Source organism: Seriola aureovittata, chromosome 3, assembly GCF_021018895.1.
Source record: "Seriola aureovittata isolate HTS-2021-v1 ecotype China chromosome 3, ASM2101889v1, whole genome shotgun sequence".
In the NCBI taxonomy this organism is placed as follows: domain Eukaryota; kingdom Metazoa; phylum Chordata; class Actinopteri; order Carangiformes; family Carangidae; genus Seriola; species Seriola aureovittata.
The window spans coordinates 15055911-15078252 of NC_079366.1; the positions used below are offsets into that span (position 1 = coordinate 15055911).

Here is a 22342-nt window from a genome sequence, read left to right on the forward strand (position 1 = left end):
AGTGAATGCACATCACTTATATGTGGGGTGCCTCGATGGTGTGAGCTCATTTGCATAATCTCCCATTTAAAGAGGGATGTGCTGGAAGCTGGTGGGGGGTTGATGGTAAGGGCTGGGGTGGGAGGGTGTACAAAGTGCCCATTGTGCAGTCCCAGGATAGGGAAAATGCCCTGTAGGGCCGTGTGTGTGTGTGTGTGTGTGTGTGTGCGTGTGTGTGTTTGTGTGTGTGTGCGTGTGTGTGCGTGTGCGTGCGCACATGTGAGAGAACGTGTGTGTATTTGTGAATGTTTATCTATGTGTGTCTGTGTGTGGGAGCCACACCTGTCAGGAGAGCCTGAGGGAAGCAATGAGACCACTATAATGAGTGTGTACATGCCTTTATTTGTGTATGTGTGTGTGTGTGTGTGTGAAGCAGATATAGTCGAAGGGATTTCATTAAGACAGACAAGAGCATTAAAATCTGTGAGCCATATCAATCTTTTATGTCCTAATTGTTTCCCTTTATTAACTTGGCTTGTTATCATGCCATTTTTTTCTTTCTATCTCACTGTCAAACACACACACACACACACACACACACACACATGCACACACACATGCACACACACATGCACACACGGTCACACATACTCCCACTCACTTTCTCCCACACTCAGCAGTAACCACACTTAGCAGTAGCAGCATGATTTGATTACTTCTCTTCCTCATGCCAAATCATAATCTACCCAAGACGCAGCAGGCCGATAGGATCAGACTGGAGAAATAATGGTAAAATCTGATTTTTTTTTTTTTTTTTGAGGGGGGGGGGGGGCTTTCGAGGAAAAGAGCCCAGAAGTGCTGAAATAGCTGGTGGCTGTGTCTCTAATGGTAAAACGTAATGCTCAGCAATCTGCTTAATATCCCCGCCGCACTCATTAGATTAGTGAACATTAAGGAGATTGGAAGATTTGCACTCTATTGTTTTACTATGGCAACACAGGGGCACAGAGGCTATACTGCTAATGGTGAGGAGTAAGAGGTACAGAGAGGCTTGAGATAGATGAGGAGGTTACAGAAAGTTAAAGCAGGTGTCATCTCAGGTATGGAGGCTGTGTGAGGACTGAAGGCGCAGATGTATGAATCCAAAAATTCAGAAGCACGTTCTCAAATGGAGCAGAGATACGGTTAAGAATTCAAAACCCGTTCACCTACCGTTGAAACATTTCTGAACCTCCACAACATCACAAAGATCATTGCACAATTATATTCTTTCTTCATCAGTATGGGAAACAGTAGCAGCCTGAAGTTGTCCCCCTATTAGTGACTAATTCCTTGGCTGGTTTGGCTCAGGGCAAGACAGAAAGCAGTGTGTGACCACCACCAGTAAAAGCAGCGCCGTGCTGGGATTCAGGAACGTTATCGGAGCTCAAAGTCCTAATTCCACACTGGGAATTCTGCCATCAGTAACATAATAAGTCCACTTTGGCTGTGAGGGAGAGAGAGAAAGGTTTTTTTTTTTTGCTCTGGAGTCTTGGCTCCTTCGGCGGTAAAGTTCCTCAGGCGAGCGTAAACAGATCAACAGAAAAACAGCTATTTTATTTTGCGGGCTCCCAGCAGTTGTATGGTCTAATAAGAATAACTATTAAACTTGTGATCTGGGGCCTGGGGAGGGATTTTTTTTAGGGGGAGAAGGGAAGTTATATGACCTGAGCTCTGTAGGGTGTTTTATACTGCTGGGGTGAACCAAAGCTGAACAGAGATTAGTACTGCACATATCCACTGCAACTGCAGAACTTGTCAGAGGCTTATTTCCAAAGCCTTTACAATCCTTCCTCTTATTGGCCTGATCTATGCTCACATCTCACCCAGGAAACATAATTTGTTTCATTTTCGGAAAGTTTTAAATTAAACCAGCATTTTGTCTTTGGATAATTATTATATATGGGTCTATTTTGTCCTGGCTTCTTTATGTAAAGCAGTGTTTTTTGTTTTATCTTTTTGGGGACTGAGGCAAACTTTGGCAAAGCCCGAGATGATCCACATTCCTGGTAGCTTAGAAAAGGTCACACAAAGCTTTGAAAGAGCAGACAAGAGGGACAGTAAGCTCAATGGACACAGGACAGATGGCACTAATTCTGAGGAAAACACATTATATCGACATTTGCTAAAATGTTAATGAAGGTGCTTTGTTTTTATTTCCTTAATATTTCAAAAACTGATTTGGTAAATCCCTGGTAGGCGCTTCAGTGTTAACAGGGAGCATGATTTTTTTCTTCTGCGCAAAATAAACTCTTGCTGTAATACAGCATTTGGAGGTTTTGCTTTGAAACACAGCTAAAAAAATGTTCCACATTTAAGATGATGTTTTTTAAAAACCTAAACTACAGACACACTGTCTCATGGAAAACAACTACAGTGTAGAGTCTTATGTAAAGCAGAATTTACTATAACTGAGAGTCAAAGATTTCTCTGTATGCACAGTTATGGTCAGGTAAATTACAATTAGCCATTAAAACAAGCAGGTTTTAGTGGTTGCGAAGGCTATGGTCATTATGTGATTCAAAGGAGATTCAAGTGAGATTTCACTACAGCAGCAAGGGTGTTGCTGGTATATGGTAAGGCCATGTAGGATGAGCATATATATATATATATATATATATATATAAATAACATAATTTAAATGGTGTTGGTTAGTGTGTGTAGATCCATATCTGAAGGGTCAGGTGGGATGTGTACCTAATCTTGCATCACCCTCATTATTTAACATTCTATTCTTGATTCTGATTCTGAGCAGTTTTTAGAAAACAGAGACAAAATGAAGTTTACTCGGCATCCACACAATAGTGTGTTGTTGATGGACACTATTCTCCCAACGCACTGTGCAAAAGGAATGGGGTTGTTGCTCCCAGCTGACAAAAATTAAGATTAAGTGTGGATGGTGGTGAGACAGCTCCACAAGATCTTCAGAAAAAAAATGAAACCATAGGGAAGACGTATCTCTTTGTGACATCTAATTAGCAGTTTCTCTCCAAAGTTGCACTTTGAAACATTTCTTGTTTGGATAAAATTGTTGAGAATGCTGATAGTTTTATATACAAACTGCTTTAACAATATATTATGATGGTTAGTATGTAGTGCATAATGTATAGAATGAGTACAGGGCTGTATACAGGGTCCAAAGAATCTACTGATGAAATGTAACTTCTTAGTAACATCATATATAAACCACTAGAGGCCACTAGAGGCCCTGTCCATAGGATTGCATGGATGTATGTATGGGGGCATGTGGAGTACAATTATGCTGCCTACAATAGGTCTTGGTGAAGTTTTTCATTCTCTGAAGAACTAGCTGGCTAAAACAGAAACAAAGAACTGATCAAAGCACTATTATTTTGCCACTTTTATTATTTAAAAAATGCTTTAAAAGTAAAATTACAGGGGCAACTGTTGGTTGTTACACATTTGAGGAAAGGTCTATTTTTTATCAGCCTAAATTCAAATCAGTGCTGTGCTCTATGTGAGGAAAGATTTGGCCAAAATTAGAGAGGTGCTGCAGTTGCTCACGGCTCCCATTCATTTCACATTAGTGGAGGCTGAAGTGTGCGGTGACTGCGAAAGCCAGACCACAAAATTGTAGTTTCACTTTGAGCAAATCCAACTTCGAGGTCAAGGACCCATTTGACTATCACAAAAAGAAGTAGTTATGTCGTATTTTACTTGTACACACACACACACACACACACACACACACACACACACACACACACACACACACACACACACACACACAACATACAATCATGCTCACACGCTCAGATTACTATTATCATAGTTGCTGTGGCTCTGACCCTTTGTTTTCCTCTCTATTGAATTCATCACTGTCAGTTGTGTATATTTCTGATTGAGAATTGCAGGTTACTTCTGCACTCACTGTTAATTATTTTGGATGGGAGTGGATGAAAAAGAAAAATGCACACACACACAAACGCACACAAACATTAGCAGAATCAAAGAGAGATGCCAGTATGAAAACATTAACCATCAGTGGAAATCCAGAGCCAATTTTAAAGTTAGCTCTTGGATTTGAGAATCTCCGGGGTAAGTTTAACCAAAACAAACACAGAATGTACTTGCAGAGACTGCATGTATGCTATTTACTCTGCCAGTTCTTTTGTTGTGGAGTTTATTAATTAATAATATGTCAAAGCCAAAAACATCTTATGCTATGTTTTTATCTCATGTTCGCCTGTATACAGTTTGAAAAGTGCTGAAACAGTAAGAATAAATGCAAACTCTCAAGTAGAATTTTTTAATGTATTATCCAGTATATATGTCAATCATCAATAGAATAGAGCACAATGGAGTAGGAAAACAGTCACTTTGCAGTGTGTGTATGTGTGTTTGGGGATACAGTTGTCTAGAAGCATGTTGTTCGTGTTGCCGCTGTCATGGGTTTCCTACCAGTGTCTAAGCATTTAGATTGACACAACATGTCCATCACACACACACACACACACACACACACACACACACACACACACACACACACAAACATGCATGCATGCAAACACACACACATACACAATTGTATGCTTTATAAGGTGCCCACCGATGTCATGGCAACCCCATATCCTCAGCAAGAGGGAAGATGCTGTGTGCCAAAAAAATGCCATGGTTACTTTTTTTTTTTTTTTTTTGAAAGCCACGTTGCCCAGAAACCTTTGAAGCTTATTAAGTGAAACCAGTAGGGGGACAAATGGACAGTGGGAGAGAGAAGGAGAGAGAGAGAGAGAGAGAGAGAGAGAGAGAGAGAGAGAGGAGGGAAAGAGGAACTGGGGTAAGAGAGGGAGAGAGGGATGCGAGTGCGTCCTGTTCCAGGGCCAAAGTGGGTCTTTGTTTTAGGAAAGGGAACATTGTGAACCTGCAGTGAGGAGGGGCAGCTAGCTCGCTAATGGTGCCTTCACTGGGTTTTGCTGTAGAGATGACGAGTCTGCCTTAACTTACTATTAATATTACTATGATGGTGCAGCGAGTTGTTTATCAGAAAAGGTTAACATCCATCATTTATCTACTTTAAAAGGTTGCACCAGTGTGCTAGCTGGCATTACATAGTGTTGGCAGGAAGTGGCAATATTTGATGGAGTGTTTTGAGCTGTCTGTGTGTGTGTGTGTGTGTGTGTGTGTGTGTGTGTGTGTGTGTGTGTGTGGTGTGTGTGTGTGTGTGTGTGCGTGCGTGCGCGCGCGCACGCTTTTTAACATTTGTGTATTTGTGTATGTGATTGCGTTTTTACTCATGATGAGTACAGTGTGTGTGTTTGTGTGTGTGTGCGTGTGTTTACTTCATATATGTCTTTTTCTCTCAGTGCATGAGCGTGTAGGTGTTTGTGCATGTGCGTGTGTGTGCTCGTGTGTCCTCGCTGTGTAATTAAATCAGTCCATTTCTCCTTGAGTTAGCTTGCGGCGCCAGCGGTGCTGCCCAGTGAGACAGTGTCAGGGTCTGCCAGTTTCATTAGCCCTGATGGATGACCTCATGACAAGCATTACACACACCTACACTTCAAAGAGAGCACACACCAACTTCGGATGGAAAAGTGGATGTGTATGTGTGTCTGTGTGTACAAGCTGGCATGTGTGCCAACAGGGACAACAGCAGGAGTATTTCATTTCATGCCCCTGTGACCTTCTGAAACACCTATGTGTGTTTTTGCATGTGTGTATTTTAGCGGTGTAATTATGTACACACGTGAACAGCCTGGAATGACTTTTTCAAGTCTTTAATCATATGTGTAAGTGTGTGTGAGTGAGTTCAGTGTGCGATTTACCATTGTGAGCTGGGTGTTGTCCCTCTTGCACCGTGTGTGTGTGTGTGTGCGCGCGTGTGATAGCATCGCTTTGCGCATGTCTGTGTGTACTGTGTACACTGTGCACCAGGGGCAGGGCTCGGCGCTTAGTTAGGATTTTTGGTGGCGATTTCCATATTGCCTGGGGTCATGTGGGCACGGTGCCCACTCCTGGTGCTGTGGGTGCCCGCTGAGGCGTGGGGAGATTAAAGCGGGCGCACGGTGCCACAAAGGGGCCTGTCTAGTGCTTTTTAATTCCCCTAAATTAGGGCACGGTGCCAAGGCAGCTCCCTGCTATGGCAAACACTCCATAACTGGCACCATAACTACTGCTCAGCAAGACACACAGAGAGAGAGAGAGAGAGAGAGAGAGAGAGAGAGAGAGAGAGTGATGCTGAACACTGGAAGAAAACATTCACTCACTCTCTTTTTCACACACTTGGACACACATGCTTGCATACTTGTAATTAGCAGTCTGTAGCTTTTGCTAGTTTGCGGGGGACTGTCTTGGTAATTCGCTATCATTCACATCACTTTAGTTCTATTCACTGTGTTCAGTTGCAATGATGTCAGAATCACCAGTGGAATGTGCATGCTGGTGTGTGTCTGTGTGAATGTATTTTGTGTGTGTGTGTGTGTGGTGTGTGTGTGTGTGTGTGTGTGTGTGTGTGTGTGTGTGGCTCTGCATACCCTAAGGGCAGTGGCACACCACTAAAGAAACAGTAGGTGGACACTTGGTTGGTATTCGTGTGTGTCTTTGCATATTTGTGTGCGTGCGTGTGTGTGCATTCATGCCCTCAGGGTTGTGGCATGCTGCTAAAGGGCTAGTGTACGGACACTGGGGTGTGTGTCTATGTCAGGTCTCCGAGGTCCTTTTCTCTGTCTGCCTAATCCAAATCCACTCTCTGAGGTGCTGCGTTGGCATCAGTACATCATCTCAGAGCACTGCCAGGGTCTGTTGGTTCGCCATAGGATCTCTGATACCTTTGTATCCCATCTCATACATTTCAGTGTGTGATCCAGCATTTTATTAATGTCATGAAAAAAAGGTTCAGAGGGCAGCTGATACGGTGCTGCTTTAAAAGTGAGTTTGTTTTGATAAATATTGAATCAGGTACGAGGTCTTTGTCTTTTTCATACTTTATTTTCTAAGACTCACTCAGCCTTTGGTCAAAACATGTAACACCCAAGCATTTGAAGTATGATGGAATATATGGGCCAACAGACTATTTTGTGTGTGTGTCTGTTTGTGCGTATGTGTCTGCATACAAACGCCTGTGTTAATCCGAGTCTCTCCCAGCATCTGGAGCCTTGACACAGTTTAAAGGGCTGGCTGTGTCCGTACAGAGCTGGGCCAGTGCTCACAAACACACACGCACACACACACACACACACACACACTCATGCAGCTATCTAGGGCACCAGAAGGCCCAGGCAACGCCAAGGCAGAGGCTGCCCACTTTGGCACCGCGAGGTGGGGCTGCACTGGCGCTTTGGGGGAGAGAGAAATGGCAAGGGTGTGTGGTAGGTGCTGGGAGAGGGGGGGTATGGGTGGGGGTGAGATGTATGTGTGTGTTTGAGTGTGTGTATATATATGAATGGGGGGTGGGGGGGTAGGGGCACCTGGCATGTGATAATAACCCTGGGAAAATGCCCATTCCCTCTGAAGAGAAAGGTGCAGAGGGAGGGAGGTGGGGTGTAGTCTCTCTGTGTGTGAGAAAGACAGAATGAAATGCAGACAGGGAGAAGTGTGTGTGTGTGTGTGTGTGTGTGTGTGTGTGTGTGTGTGTGTGTGCGCACACGTGTGTGTGTGTCTGTCTGTGTGCGTGCGTGCGTGCGTGCATGCGTGTGTGTGTGTCTAAGGTTGTTGAAGACACCAACTCCAGTCTTGGAGAGGTCCATCCTAGAGGTCTTATGCTAGTGTCATTTCTGTCATAGCTTGGAGGACAGGTGCTACTTTTCATTCACAGCTTTACATAGAATAAGAAGAAGCGATGCTTCCTCTTTTTCTTTCCCCATACTCTCTTTTCCTCTCTTGTCTGTCCCTAAAATACCTCTCCACCTTTCCCCATGGATCCATTAATAATCCCTGAAACTTTCGGACGCCCTCAAAAACAAGCACATATGTACACGGGGCAGAGGCAGGATACTATTTCCATCTCTTGATGCCGTCTGCACCTCCTAGAAACACTCCCTACACCCCCCGCACTATCTCCTCTCCTCTACGTAGCACCACAGATGCCCATGTTGCCCTGCAACAGCTGTCTCACCATGTGCCCTACCAAGTGTTGCCACCCAATGGAGGGGAGAGGAAGTGAGGAGGAGGGAGGATTTGGGTGGGAAGGGAGGGAGGGAGGGTGCTGAATTTGGATGGGAGGGACAGGGTCATGAATATTCATTTTCCTTTTTCTTTTTTTCCATTCTAAAATGGCGTTGCCGTGGTTTATATGGCTGTCATGTTTCTTGGTTTGTCCTGATTATCAATATATAATCATAATTCTTTATTGCATTCTCACTCACTCATTGTTTCAGTTTCTGTCTGCCTCTATCTGTCTGTCTGTCTGTCTGTCTCTGTGAGTCTCCCTCCCTCATTTTGGTTCTGGATTCGGTCGAGGTGATGGCCAGCGCCCATGTTTCCCTCCCGTTCACAGGAAGCCCCTGGAAGCAGAAAGAAGAAGGAGGGAACGTCAGTCAGATGGCGCCCTCCGATTGGTGCAGCAGGTTAACGACACTTGTGGTGACCAGTAACCACAAGAGAGATGCATAGTAACAGCGGGGCATGGAGAGAGGGTATTTTCAAATGCAAACACTGGTCCAACAAGTCAGGTGCAGGATCCAGACTCGATCCAGTGACAGAACAAAATGGAGGGCCGTGATTGTGTGCCGCCATTTTGGGGCAAAATATTTTGAGTATGCATGCCATGTCTCCTAATTAGGTAGAAATAAGACTTCAGTGCAAAACCGTGGCAACAAAATGACCTTGAGCGTTCGTGTTGGTTTGCTAAAATTTTTCAATAGCGCTCAAATAATGAATGAATGAATGAATAATAATCATGGCTTTCTGCCTTTTTAGAACACAATGTGATTCAAAGGCGCTGCAGTCACTACTAAGCCAATCCAAATATCCTCCAAATTACTAAAAATTCATTCAAAGACAGACATCTGTGCTTGCGAAGAAAGCCATACCTGTGACTTTCATTTTTATTTTGAAAGTGGTAAAGTAAAGCAATGAGGTATAAAAGATGCCAGGACAGATGGATAGAGTACCATCTGAGAAACTGATGCCACAGACTCTTCCCCTGTGGTCTTTACTGCATTCTAAATAAATGCAGTAGTGTTTGAGACGCACAATAAAACAAAACTAATGAAAAAAAAAAAAAAAAGAATACAAAAAAGTACGAGAGGAGTTGTGAGTGAGTGTGTATTTGTTCATTTAATTTTGAAGGGATGAAAGCAGACAGGCATAAAGAGGGGCAGACGTAGAGAGATCACAGCATCGTGTACCGTATTGGTGGGTAGTGTGCCACACAGTCTGCCTCCTAAAGCAATAAATCTGAAACAGCATAATAGATAAACGCAATTCAGAACACAAAATACCCTGCGAGGGAAAACTAATAAAAAACTGAGTGATTAAGTGGAATCAGAGCTCTTAGGCAGTATCTGGAGATGGGAGCTGTCGCCATACAAAGACCAGAGCGGGCCAACACAACAGATGAGAGAGCATAGGGACGGGGGGCCGAGAAAACGAGGGCTAAAAGCAGAGGGAACGAGAGACAGATGATGGAAGCGAGGAAAGGAAAGATGGAGGAGAGAGAGAAAGTGAGGGATGGATGGGGCAGCAGATCAGAGGGAGCCTCTAGTGTGTCTTGCTCTCCCTTTAAAGAAGAGCCAGGAAAACAGATTAGGAGTCCTCTTTTCTCCTGGGGGAGCACGCACACACACACACACACACACACTCACACTCACACACACACACACACACACACTCACTCACTCACTCACTCACTCACTCACTCACACAACCTCCATTCAACCAACCTTCCCCCCTCTTCACACAAACATAGAACTAACTAACTTTTACACTGCACCCGTCACTGACCTGCCCAGCCCAGAACAAATCCACTCGCTGCTGAGGCCGTCCCCGCTCACAGAATGGGTGGAGACATGGAGACACAATGACAGCCAGTGTGTGCTGCAGTTTAGGTGACCTCACATCAGGTCACGTTTGCTAACTGTTTATGACACAAAGAGGAATGATGTGAGGGAGTATCTGCCTGCTTCAGAGGGAACACAAACACACATTCACACAGATACAGACTGCAGTGTGTGTGTGTCATTGTGTCCTCGAGTAAATTGTGTTCCCACTGAGACTAATAATAATAATAATAATAATAGTAGGGCTACAACTAACAATTGTGTTCATTAATTTTTAATTTGACCATTATTTTCTCTCTTTATTAATTATTTCTTTAGTAAAAAGGAACAAATAATTTCTTAGATTCCACATTAATGTCATCAAATTTATCGTTTTTCCTGATCATAAGTCCAAAACCCGAACGTATTCAAATTACTATCATATGACAAAAAAAAAAAAAAAGAAGAAGCACATCCTCCATCCATTTTATAAGCTGGAACTGGTAAACATTTGGCATTTTTGCTTGAAAAATTACTGAAAAATTAATCAATCATCAAATAATTGCACATTAATTTTCCGTTGATTAATTAATTGATAATTTCAGCTTTGTGTTTTTTACAAAATATCTGATTCACAACCGAGCTTACGCTTTATCAGTTAAACTCTGGCTGTCTCTGTGTGCGTGCGTGTGTGTGTGTTATCAAAGCTGAAACTAGTGTCAGCCATTGATAAACCACTGCACTCACTAAAACACAGAGCCACACACACACACACATTACACCCGGCACAGCAGAATTCTTGGAAAGCTGAGACGTGTGTTCAGAAAGACAAACGGCTCATCGCATCACGTTCTTCTGATCTTACTGGCTTGACTCTGGCTTATAACCTCTGTCGCTGACCTCTCACTGTCACATGCGCATGCTCTTTAACTGAAGTAAAAGCAGCAACAAGACACTATAAATATAGAGTTGCTTTTAAAATCTTCCTTGTGTGAACAAATGTACTATTAGCAAAATGTGCTTATGTGTCAAAAGTAAAATTACTCATCAAGCAGAAGAATGACAGTGTTACGTTATTATATATTACATTATTAAATCATCATTACTGATGCATTGGTGTGTAAGTAGCATCTTAATGTTGCAGCGGGTGGATGTGCAGCCAGGTTTAACTATTGAGCTGACTGAGCTGCGACAAAGCATCATATTTTATAAGCTAATCATGATGTAGTGGAGTAAAAAAAAAAATGCAATATTTCCATCTGAGATGTAGTGGAGTAGAAGTGCAAAGCAGCATAAAATAGAAATACTCAAGCATAGTACAAGTAGCCTGCCTCAAAAATGTACTTCAGCAAAGTACTTAGTCACTGTTCACAATTCGCTCCAGTAGACGGGGGATGTGAGATAATTAGTTATGAATAATTATTGTCAAACTAGAGGAAACTGAAAAGATTTTATGACAATGTCTGGGGCGTATAAGATTATCAGTAACCCCACACACGTGTTCGTACTTTCAGCCATCGGGAATCCATTTCAGATTCACTACCAAGAGATGGAAGTTTGGTTTTATTCCATAAGACTTGTGAACAGTTGCACTTACACTTTTTGAAATGAAATTTGACTTTTGTGGCGTTGGAGATTGTCATAATATTGTCAGACTTATCATAGTATGCATTTTCAGATTGTTGTTAAACATGTGAATGAATTATTTGTGTGTATTTGCAAACTTGCTTGCCTCAAATTGTTGCACGTGTATTTTAAAGCAAACAGAACTGAATGAATGATCGTAATATTAAGGTAATCAGTGTTTTTGGCTAAAACCTTACTTTGTCTTAACATTTTAATTTCCGTCCATTAAAGCAGATAAATCTATATTTTGTAATCTCCCATACCATTTTTTTTTCTTAATATTGCACCGCATTCTACCTCGTGTGTGTGTGTGTGTCTGTTTGTGTGTGTGTGTGTGTGTGTGTGTGTGTGTGTGTGTGTGTGTGTGTGTGTGTGTGTGTGTGTGTGTGTGTGTGTGTGTGTGTTTGTCACCGTGTCACCCTTCCAGAAGGAGGATGGTACAGCTTATATTAAAATCATATTGTTCAGGGTGTCACTCTGCCTAGTGGTCAAAGGCACAAACCCTAATCACAGTGTTCCCTGATTTAGTTTGGGGAACCTTTGTTGCTTGTCACCCCTCACACAATTACCAGTTTGTTTGTTTTTTAAATCTGTGTTAGATTTAGAATAAAAAGACAAAAACGCCCCCCAAAAAAAGTAATTTCTTGAAAATTGGCCTCAGCAGATTATTTCAACATCACCTTGGATAAATTTAGCTGCCTTTTACCACCAAGAAAAACAAAACAAAAAAAAAACATTTAAAGACCTGGTGGGAAAACTCCACTAAAGGAAACTGCTGCTGCTTCAAAATGTGTAGGTTAAAAAGTCTCCATGACTCTGTAGAGGGAATGTGCTCAGCTGGCAGCAGCAATGTGAACATACTCCACCCTCCATCCCATTCTCCTGTGCCAGGGCCGGGCATTCCTCACCCCTCCAAAAGGCCGGTTAGTACCCACTCTTTTTCTCTTTCCTTCTTGCACACAAACACACACAGACTTCACTTCTTTTTGTCCCTATGCGACTACTTCAGACCAACTATTTCCTTCCTCCCTTACTTGCCGCATACATTTCTTCATTTCCTCTTTGCAGCCATCCCGTCCTTCATTCTTCCTTAATTTCCCTTCCTTCCTACCATCCTTTTTCCCCTTCAACAACCCTCCATCTCCACCACTCTCTCTCCCTCAGCTGCTCTCTCATTTGGGTTTATTTGCATGGCAGAGCGTAAAGGATGCAGACAGAGCGAGCAGGGCCAGCAGAGCCCTCCTGTGTCCATCCAGGCCAGGGCTGAGATTTGTAATGCTAGACAACACTCGGCAATGCAGGGATAAAACCTCGGCCGCCGCAGACAAAAAGAGCCTTGTGTTTTTTCCCTTTCCTTTTCCACCGCTTATTGCACTTCTCGCATGGAGACGCAGAATTCTCCGGGCCATTTCTTTCAGCTGGGAGAGGAATGAAGATTGTAGAGCAAGGAAAAAAATAGTTCCACTGATATATGGTCTTGTCATAGAGTATATTTTGTATAAGGCCAAGACAGTATTTCATTCTCCCCTGACTACACTGCAGCAGAAGGCCAGAGAGAGCAGGCTGGGAATGGATGTCAATATAGAGCTACAGCCAAGAGTCAGAGCGAGGCGCTTTAATGGGGAGAGTGGCAGCAGGACTGAGGCCTCTGAGTTTTATTTGTGTTGTCTGTTGTACTTTGCAGCTGTGCAGTCTCGTTTCTGAAATGAAGCTCAGCTATTTTTGCTTTTCTTCTTACATCTATTAGATTTTTTTGTGTGTGACTTTACTCATTGCCAGTGTTTGTGTGTGTGTGTGTGTGTGTATGTGATCTTAAAGCTCATAGTTTGACTCTTGAGTATCTTTGTAAATATGCAAATAGAAAACCTACATTTTGTGAATAACAGTGAATCTGTAGGGGTGAGCTGCCATTTTCTTTTGCACTGTTTTCCTCTGCTTTTCTGTCTCTGATTGTTTCACCGAAGCACTTCTCAGGATATAGATCCTTTTGTTTGTTGTTGTAATTCACGCTGGGTTAGACTGCGTTGGTTTATTCTCATTATCATCTTTTGTAATAGTAAATATATAAATCACTTTATAACTTTTATGTTGCATTACTCCCTAGACAGGTGTGTAACACATCTGTTTGATTTCGAAATTGCTCTCAGACAGATTTTTCTCTGTAGCTCCTTTACACTAATATGAGATATTTCCTTGTGTTGTTTGTCCCCTCATTATACACCTGGATATGTGCTCATTTCTTTGATAAAAACGCGTACCTGTTGATTGAAGTTTGTTCACCCCGTTTGAAGACTCTATCTTGCAAACGCGTGCTGGCGCCAAGTCCATCTCTGATAAGTGAAGATTTATATGCAACAGTTCACGTCAGTGCCGTCCACTGACCGGCAATTTGTAGCATTATTATCTGATAATTAGTTTCAACATGTCGGTCATGGTTTGAAGCTATGCTCCAGCCTGTGATCTGAAACTTATAATTTTGGAGTAAAAAAATTTCCCCTGATTCATTTTGGGGGTTTACAGACAAGAATTTAGGACTTAGAAAAAGTCCTTCCATGTTGTCTGAACTTTGCCTGCCTGAGCCCACAATGTGCCCTTCTCTTCTCACAGTGAGGTTTTAGGGAACTTATTGCCCACATAATGCTGGGTCTTAAAACAGCGTGGTATCAGAGCCATTGTGGTCTGCAGTAATGACTGGTTAAGGGGGCTGTGGTGAGACTCACCGCTCAGGGCTTTCATGAACCCAAAGCTCAGCCTAATTGACGCTTATAGTTTGCCTTACATGTTTAGGGCCAAAGCGTGCCAGCAAATTTCCTACAGTTTGTTGTTTAACTTTTGGAACGTTATCAACTGAATTTTATTTTATAGATTTAATGTTTTAGGTTTTTGTCCAAGAAACACTGAAAAGGAACAAAACACATTAACTTTGCTGTCCTTGTCTCCTTTTTTTTTGTTTTGTTTTTTTTTGCTTTAATAATCTAAGTCAAACGTTTATGACAAAATAATTTGAGTTATTTTATTATTGTCTCCCCTCTCTCCACAAAATACAACAATCCAGTGGTTGTGATGGTTTTGGTTTCATAAACAATATACAGTAGTTTGGGGGAAATCAGGTTAAACAGTCCACTTTTTCATCAACATTATTTTAAGAAAAACATGGGAATTATTGCCTAATTTAAAGGAGGTCATGCATAGGGTGCATCAGGAGGAGGGAGTATCAATTATTATTTAAGCCACATTAAAAGATAAATGCAAGTGGGTTTCCTCAATGACTCACTGTACACATTGTGATAAGGACATTTCAAAGATTATTTTGTGATTGAAGTTATGAACCACACAAGTTCTACTTGTTTTATCAAACAACTTCACAGTTTTTATTCCATACTTTAATAATTAAGACTACAGTCGCTCCTTTTTCGTATAAGAAACATTTTAATGCTCATTATCATGCAATAATTCTGCTCTTATTACAGGCCTGTTTTGTTTTTTTTAATTCATCATAATTATAACTTTAATCTATGCAGTATTGTGACGTTTTAATAACTTTACGACGTGTTTATCTTTCCGTTTTTCGGCACAGTTTCATTGCAGAGGTCATAAGAGGAGTGTGTGTGTTTTATTTCTACGGTTTTTAGATTTTAGGGGGAAAAGGCCATTTTTCAAAATGTGCTCGACTTGAAAAAGCTTCGCACTGCTCATCTGATTATTGGCGGGAGTTTTGTCAAATAAACGAGCTGCTGTCTGATAAAACACCTGTCTGATTGTCCCGTTATTTTAGATTCTACACTGACCAACTATAAAACAAAGCCACTGATTTTTTTTCTTTCGTTCCACAATTGCAGTCGCTCGATTTTATTTCCATTTTCCAGACGCAGTTTTATTACCTGTGACTTGTGGAGACTGTGTGTGGCCTCCTGCAGCTCTCCGGCTGGAGCTGGTAGCTGCTGAGTCCACGCTGCGGTCTCTCTCTCTGTCTCTCTCCCTCTCTCTCTCCCTCCCTCTCTCTCTCTCTTTCTCTCTCTACCGACTCTTATTTGTACATTAATTAAGGGTTAAGAAACAAATCGTGTCGTGGGATTATTTGGGGTTTAGAGGCAGTTTTTGGTGTTTTTCCAATCAACTGGTCATTCTCCAAACAGGCCGACGGGCATGTGTGAGCCTCCCAGTCAGCAGCATCTGTAAAAAGACACCAGGATTAATATTCAAACAAAACGAAAAAGCACTAAAGAAGGTCATGGTATAAATTGTGAAAATTCTACAGCCGCTTGAGGCAGATATGTCCTTCAATCAATTAATCATTAGACCCTGTAGAATTCTAAATTAGATTTTTTTTTTTTTTTTTTTAGCTTTTATTATTATTTTCATTCTTATTATCATTATGAGGCTATAGTTATTATTATTGTTGTTGTTTGATTTTGTATATTATATTATTATCGGTGCTTTTGATGATTTTGCTGTTGTTATTTTTGTGTGAAAGTTTATTTTCCTTTTGATTTCATTCAGCCTTTCTCCGGCTGCAGTAGCTTATAATTATTATAATAATAATAATAATTATTATTATTATTATTGTTGTTGTTATTATTTCATCTTTATTACAGCTGACTGCTCAACTTGCCAACGTTGTTAACTTGCAACTTCTCGTTTGTTTCATGTTCATAATGACCTTTGTTCAATTTGAAATGAAAACATCAACAGTTTAAAAAAAAAATCAAATAATCAAAATTTGCACCACAAAAAAACAAAAAACAAAACATTTAATACTAATAGATTTTTACATGGTCACTTTTTTCAAATTAATGAAATTGGTGTAGAAAGAAAATGTAATGTTGATAATAAGAGCGCATTATAGGACAACATCTCTCACTTCAGTGCAAAGAATGGCCTAGAGGCCTGTCTGTTAACAGCCAGGTGAAAGTTGTAGAATCAAGTTGACTTGCTGAGAAAGAAGCTTCTAGTTAAACTACTGTACTTTATTTGTATTTTTGCCATAGTCTAATTAACAGAATCAGTTTTTAATTAAAGAGTCTTAGCTAACTTCCATGTCAATCAACATCAAAACTATGGCACCAACAAAAACTATAAATTTGATCTCCCTGCTGTTAAGTAAAGGAGTCACTGGGGCCTCTCGTTATACCAACAAAGCTTAAAAAAAAAAGAAAACCTCACACTGTCATCTCCGCACAGACGCGATGTACTGTTCAACTGAATCATCCAAATTAGGCTGAAACGAAAACTTAAATCACAAATTCAATTACAGATGAATAATTGATGCGGCCAAATGTGTGGGGAGGTCAACATTTAATTATTGATGAGCCATCATGTTGGAGGAATGTCATTAGACGTCTGATTTTTTTTTTTTTTTAAAAAAACAAAAAAACAACAACAAAAAAACCAGATAACGACACATGCACAACAGAAAAGCAGCAGATTTTCGAGGCAGGATCAAACTCCGCGCTGATTTATCCGCAGTGGCACATTCAACAAAAACATTCGTGTTGTCTGTGTTAAAACCAACTGTAGCAAAGTTGAAATTCTCATTGTGAAACAAGACAAGAATCATAAAGAGGTGGATTTTTACATTTGTTGAGAGCTCGTAGGTGCAGAGGCAAGAGCTGCGCGAGCGTTTTTCTTATTCCGACATGTTTAAAAAAAAAAAAAAAAAATTTTTTAATTTTTATACTGTTTTCTTGGGTTTGATGAAATCACTTTTGTCTGACGTCTATATTATTCTGACAGACTGTTTCCTTTGTGCCATGCTCTGGTGGGGCAGCATGGTGTCCATGTACTCCTGCTGGCCACATTCATGATTAAACTTCTAAACTCCTTATTCCAGGACTGGGTGTACAGGTTCCACCAACGACTCACTTTCCTAATTAGAAACACCACTGACGTTTTGAACTTCCCTTTGGCTCTTCTTGTTAAATAATCAGAGCATGTCCACATGTGTTTTACTCTCGTCTTTCTGTTGTCTCTCTGTGATCTGTTGGTCCTGGCTGCTGCTGCTGCTGCTGCTGCTGCTGCTGCTGCAGGCCTCTGCTCCCTCAAACAATGAGCACTTCACTGACAAAAATTTATTTTGTGTGTGTATGTGTGCGTTTTAGAGTTATTTCCCTAAAGTCAGATCTTTTATGGCTTACAACATGTCGGCGCTGTGTAGTATCTCAGTCACATTTAATCCTGTTGCTTCACTGCGTCATTCTGTTGGGAGACACTGTGACTGTAAATCTGTTAGTGAAGCGTTTAATAGGCTGAAGCCTTGAAGTTAAAGCTTGCAAAATTCCTCTATTGCCATTACAACTAAACCATCATTAGGAATTTCACCACATGTGTGTCCCAACTCTACCAAGCCTAAAGTTTGGCTAAGTCCTGCCTTCATAAACCCTGTGAACCTGCTCATATAAACCACATGCCTTTGGATTCTTTGTATGTATATATATATATATATATATTTTTTTTTTATTATTATTTATTTATTTTTTTTTATTGAATGATATCAACTACTCGGCAACGAAGAGGTCACTAAGTGACTTTCTTTCCCCTTACAGCTCGATCTTTACCGCAGATTTTAATATTAAAAACTACGGAAAGCAGCTCGGGTCGTGCCCAGCCGTGCCCACTGCAGTGCCACTCTGAAACCTTCAGTACATGCAGGCGGTAGGTAGGAGCCAGTGCAGCCCTAATCCCCGCCATCCGTGATTTAGCCCCTGGTCCTCCTAATGCTCCTAAAGCCCCAGCTGCTCCCCTGGCCGCTCCGCGCTCTCCGCGACAGACTGCACACCGCTCGCTTTATTAATAATTCACCTAATAATTCACCAGTTCAACGCTGCCGGCTGAAGCATCGCCACCCCCCCTCACCCTCCACCCCCACCTCCACTGTAAACAACTGCCCTAATTCTCCGTCTATTATTTTTTGTGTCTGTGCAAACAGGGCACATGCTGCTGAGGTGAGCTGTTTAGTAGCTGATATTTTTGGGGAGGGAAGTGGAGGCTATCTGTCGTCGGTGCCGCGGAGCGCAGGGCGAGCTTCCATTTTACGCACCGAGGCTGGAGCACCGGACCGACGACGTGTCGCTGTGCAGGCATTCTGCTGTCGGCGGAGGCTGTAGCGATTTGAAGAAGCGAAAACGCAAGCTGCTCTTTCATCTCGTCAGCTTCTAGGAGGAGGCGGCGGCGAGGGACCCGGGGTGTCCCCCCGTTTGTGTGTAACTCCGTGTGTGTGTGTGCGCGCGCGTGTGTGTGTGTTTGGAGCGGGAGAGAGGAGAGAGAGAGAGAGAGAGATACAAGGGTAAAACAGATCGGACGCGCGGCGCAGGAGACAGCCGCTTTTGGACACGTTTTGGAGACAGAAGCTGCCCGACCGCAAAGGCTGCACACGGAAAAAATAATAGAAAAAAAAACTTACTTTGCATCACCCCTCCCATCCATTCATTTTTATCGCGTTAATAATATTATTTCGGGGAGTTTTTTTTTTTTAGCGTCTCCCAATCTGCTGGACAAGTTTGGCCGCTGAAGGACGCACCTCGGGACTTTGACGCAGACGTCTCCCTGACTTCTCGCCGCTGGACATGGGCGCATCTGAGGCCAAACAGCCGTAGTCGGAGGGTCGGAGCTGCTGTCCTCTTTTCCTCCTATCTCTTGCAGAGTGGACCCACTTTTGAAAGAGCCTGTTTTTTTCTATCTGGGCCTAAGGCCGACTTGTTTAAAGGTCCTTTTTTTGCTTCCGGCAACAGCGAAGAGACCAAGTCTTCCTCCCTCAGCCCTCACTCCCTCTCTCACTTTTTTGGAAGCTGAACTTTTAAAGGAAAATGGGGCATTGAGAGGGTTGGCAGATCTCCCCACGCTATAATGGTACGTGCTGTGTAACTCAATAGTTCCCCTCTGTTGGGTCTATAGGGTAAAGTCTATAGGACTGAAAATAAACTAAACACTGCGTGTTGTTTAACCGCATCCCTGCAGTTGTTTTTAGCTTTAGGATTTTCCTTGAGAAAGATCAGCACTTTGTTTTATTTACGTAGGTTTGAGTAGACTTGGCTGTGGAAGTGTGAGGCCATAGATGACGATACAACACACCTGTGTGTGTGTGTGTGTGTGTGTGTGTGTGTGTGTGTGTGTGTGTGTGTGTGTGTGTGTGTGTGTGTGTGTGTGTAAGCGAGAGAGAAAATAGAGACGAGAGTATGTGTGCGTTATGTGTAAAAGTAAGCACCTTGCTCACCTGCCAAATTTGATAATTATGAACAATGTAAACTCACTCTGATTGACCAAATTCTGAAAAAAAATTGATACGCTGATTTCCCCATAATTCCTGCTGTCCAACAATGTATTTTAATGCAGCTTTGTATTTTTTTTAAGGGTAAAAAATGGCTTGCTCTTTTTGTGAACTGTACTTTTCCTGCCCCTGCCTTCTTGCCTTAAATCTTCCTCACAGACACAATAACGCTGTAATAATTATCTTTCTGAGCAGTGATCTGTCTCCTAACTTAAATCAATGTCCCCCCTCTGATGGGTTAACATTGTGCAGCCTGAATTGTTTGCAGAGGCGTTTAAAAAGTGGCCCTGTAGACACCGATTGACAGAGTGGAGGCTGACCTTCCCGCGCTGCTCAGATCAAACAGAATAAAACACACATGAGCAGATCTGAAAGACCAGTATATAGAGATAGTATGTGGGCGGTATTTATTACGGTCATTTTGAGCAGGATGATGATTCTCTATAAGCATCTCATGAGTCCGCTTGGAGCTCCCGAGCTGCTGCACCGTTCTCCACCTTGCACCGGCTCTGTGTCTTTTCTGTCTGAGGCGGCTGCTGTTTTTTTTTTTTTTTTATCAATGGGCACTTCATTTGCGTAGTTGATGACACTTTATAGCGACTACAAGGGGGTGGGGAGGTGATGTGACACACAGACCGTCTTTGTGCCCCAAGAACAAATGCTGAGAGTGCTTATAGCGGACGCAGCATGGATAATAGCGCCTCCGTAGTGTTTAATGCTGATGTGAAAAAATCAAAAGGAAGAATCGGTGCCCCCGATCATGATGATCTTTTTAACATTTTATCATTTACTCTTAGCCTCGACCTAAAAACTCTTTAACGTCGCTCTTTTTATTGCTTTTTTTTCTCAGTGCATCAGCTGATTCCTATCTATTCTCTGAAATTAAACAGTCTCTATCATCCTGCACTTCAAAGCTTTTGGAATATAATGGCCTGAAATTAAAATCGCAATGGGCTAAAATCGTGACCTACATTATAATTGATCTTTTATTATCGACCCAAGAGATTAGGCCTACACTAAATGTAGCAGACTGTGGCTGTGTGTCCTGTGTTTTGTGATGTGTCACAGGGTTGATGTGCTCAGCTTTTGGTTTTTGTTAGACCTGTTTAAATATTTTAACGTGACAATGGGCGGTTTTGTTGCAACATAGAAACAACAACACAGTAATACAGCACACACAAGATCAGAAATGATTCAAAATTTTATTAACAACACAACATTGTGTTGCAAGACCTATTGCACCAATAATGTAGCTCTTCAAAGAAGCACTTTCACTGTGTATAACAATGCTTTTAAACCCCAAAAAAAGGGACTTCAACAGCCCCCTGGCAAAGCTGTGGTGCAGCCTCTCACAACATGTTGTTCCCTAAAAATGAAATAAAATATTTCATATGGACCTTAGGACTACCTGGAAGTCATTTTGAAATGACAGCGTGTGGCCTTGGCATTGTCTGGCCAATAAAAACAACATACATTAGACAGTAAAGAAAATGAATAGCAAAGCAATAAAGCAAAAATATGTGCAATAGTTGATAAAAACGTATGTAATTGAAAGCTATTGTTTATTTATTTTGATGATTACACAAGATTCCCAGGGGATGTATTTTCATTTGGTTTGCCAGAGGTGTTGTACGGTTTCATTCATGAGGTTTTATTTCAGTTTCAGAGTGGAGGGGAAGTTAAGTGTCACTAACAATAAGCAAATGCGTTTTTTTAAATTTATTTTTTATTACAGCAACATTATTCAGAGCATTAGTGACTAACTTTAAGTGAGACTTGACAATCAATTTAGTCATTTAATCTCATCAACCAACTTTATGGGAGCAACTTAATTTCCATCCCTCAGATGAATGACACACTCTGTCACATCAACACATTTTCAAGTGTTGTACTTTATTATGGGGTGGGGGTGGGGGTCACCAAGCAAAAACCTCTGTTGGCCCCAGAAGATGAGGCACCAAGCCATATACCTGCGCAACAACACAGACAGGCCTCAGGCGGCTCAAAGTGCCAAACAGCAGGAAACATGTGATTCATGATGTCAGCTGTTCAATTATCTGTCTATACTTTTCAAGGTAAACGCGCCATTAGATAATGTTTCATAATTGGCATTGATATTACAATCCTCACTTTGTTATGATAGTGGGCCTATAATTTCACACTTGGTTGCACTGTGGTTGTTGCAGAGAAAACCTGCCAACCACAGAACCTGTCAGTCAAAGAAAAGCCAAGGCTTTTATTGGTGCCAAGCAGGGAGGTGGGCGTGAACCTTACCATATTATTAAATAAATTTTTAGAGTATCATTTCAGTTGAGTTGGAAGTGGGTGAGACATTTGAAATGGGCTCAACACGCTGCTTTATTGAGTCATCCTGGGCGCGTGTGCGTGTGTGTGTGTCTGTGTGTGTGTTTTGTAATGTAACTCTATGCTTCCTGGTCTTTGTGGTAAACTCTGCCGTATTAGAACCATAACCACAAGAAAATCTCCCCATGGATCAGTC

The 22342-nt window shown here is 41.8% G+C and overlaps 1 protein-coding gene and 1 long non-coding RNA gene across 12 annotated transcripts in view; one reads left to right on the top strand and one right to left on the bottom strand.

The window, feature by feature from the left end:
• Positions 1–7637: 7637 nt before the first annotated feature.
• LOC130163937 (uncharacterized) lies at positions 7638–17582 on the bottom strand. Its single transcript, XR_008826538.1, has 3 exons — positions 15461–17582; positions 9919–10051; positions 7638–8477 (listed from the first exon to the last, which is right to left on the bottom strand). It is a non-coding gene; the product is annotated as an uncharacterized LOC130163937 (long non-coding RNA).
• An 869-nt stretch (positions 17583–18451) lies between these two features.
• nfixa (nuclear factor I/Xa) overlaps positions 18452–22342 on the top strand; it is a 112958-nt gene continuing 109067 nt past the window's right edge. Inside the window, exon 1 of one of the 11 annotated variants that reach the window (XM_056368299.1) lies at positions 18452–19424. In XM_056368299.1, the coding sequence (XP_056224274.1) occupies positions 19422–19424 (3 nt within the window). In that variant the 5' untranslated portion in view covers positions 18452–19421. The remainder of the gene's footprint in view (positions 19425–22342) is intronic. The other 10 variants (XM_056368275.1, XM_056368264.1, XM_056368282.1 and 7 more) reach the window with 10 other exon arrangements.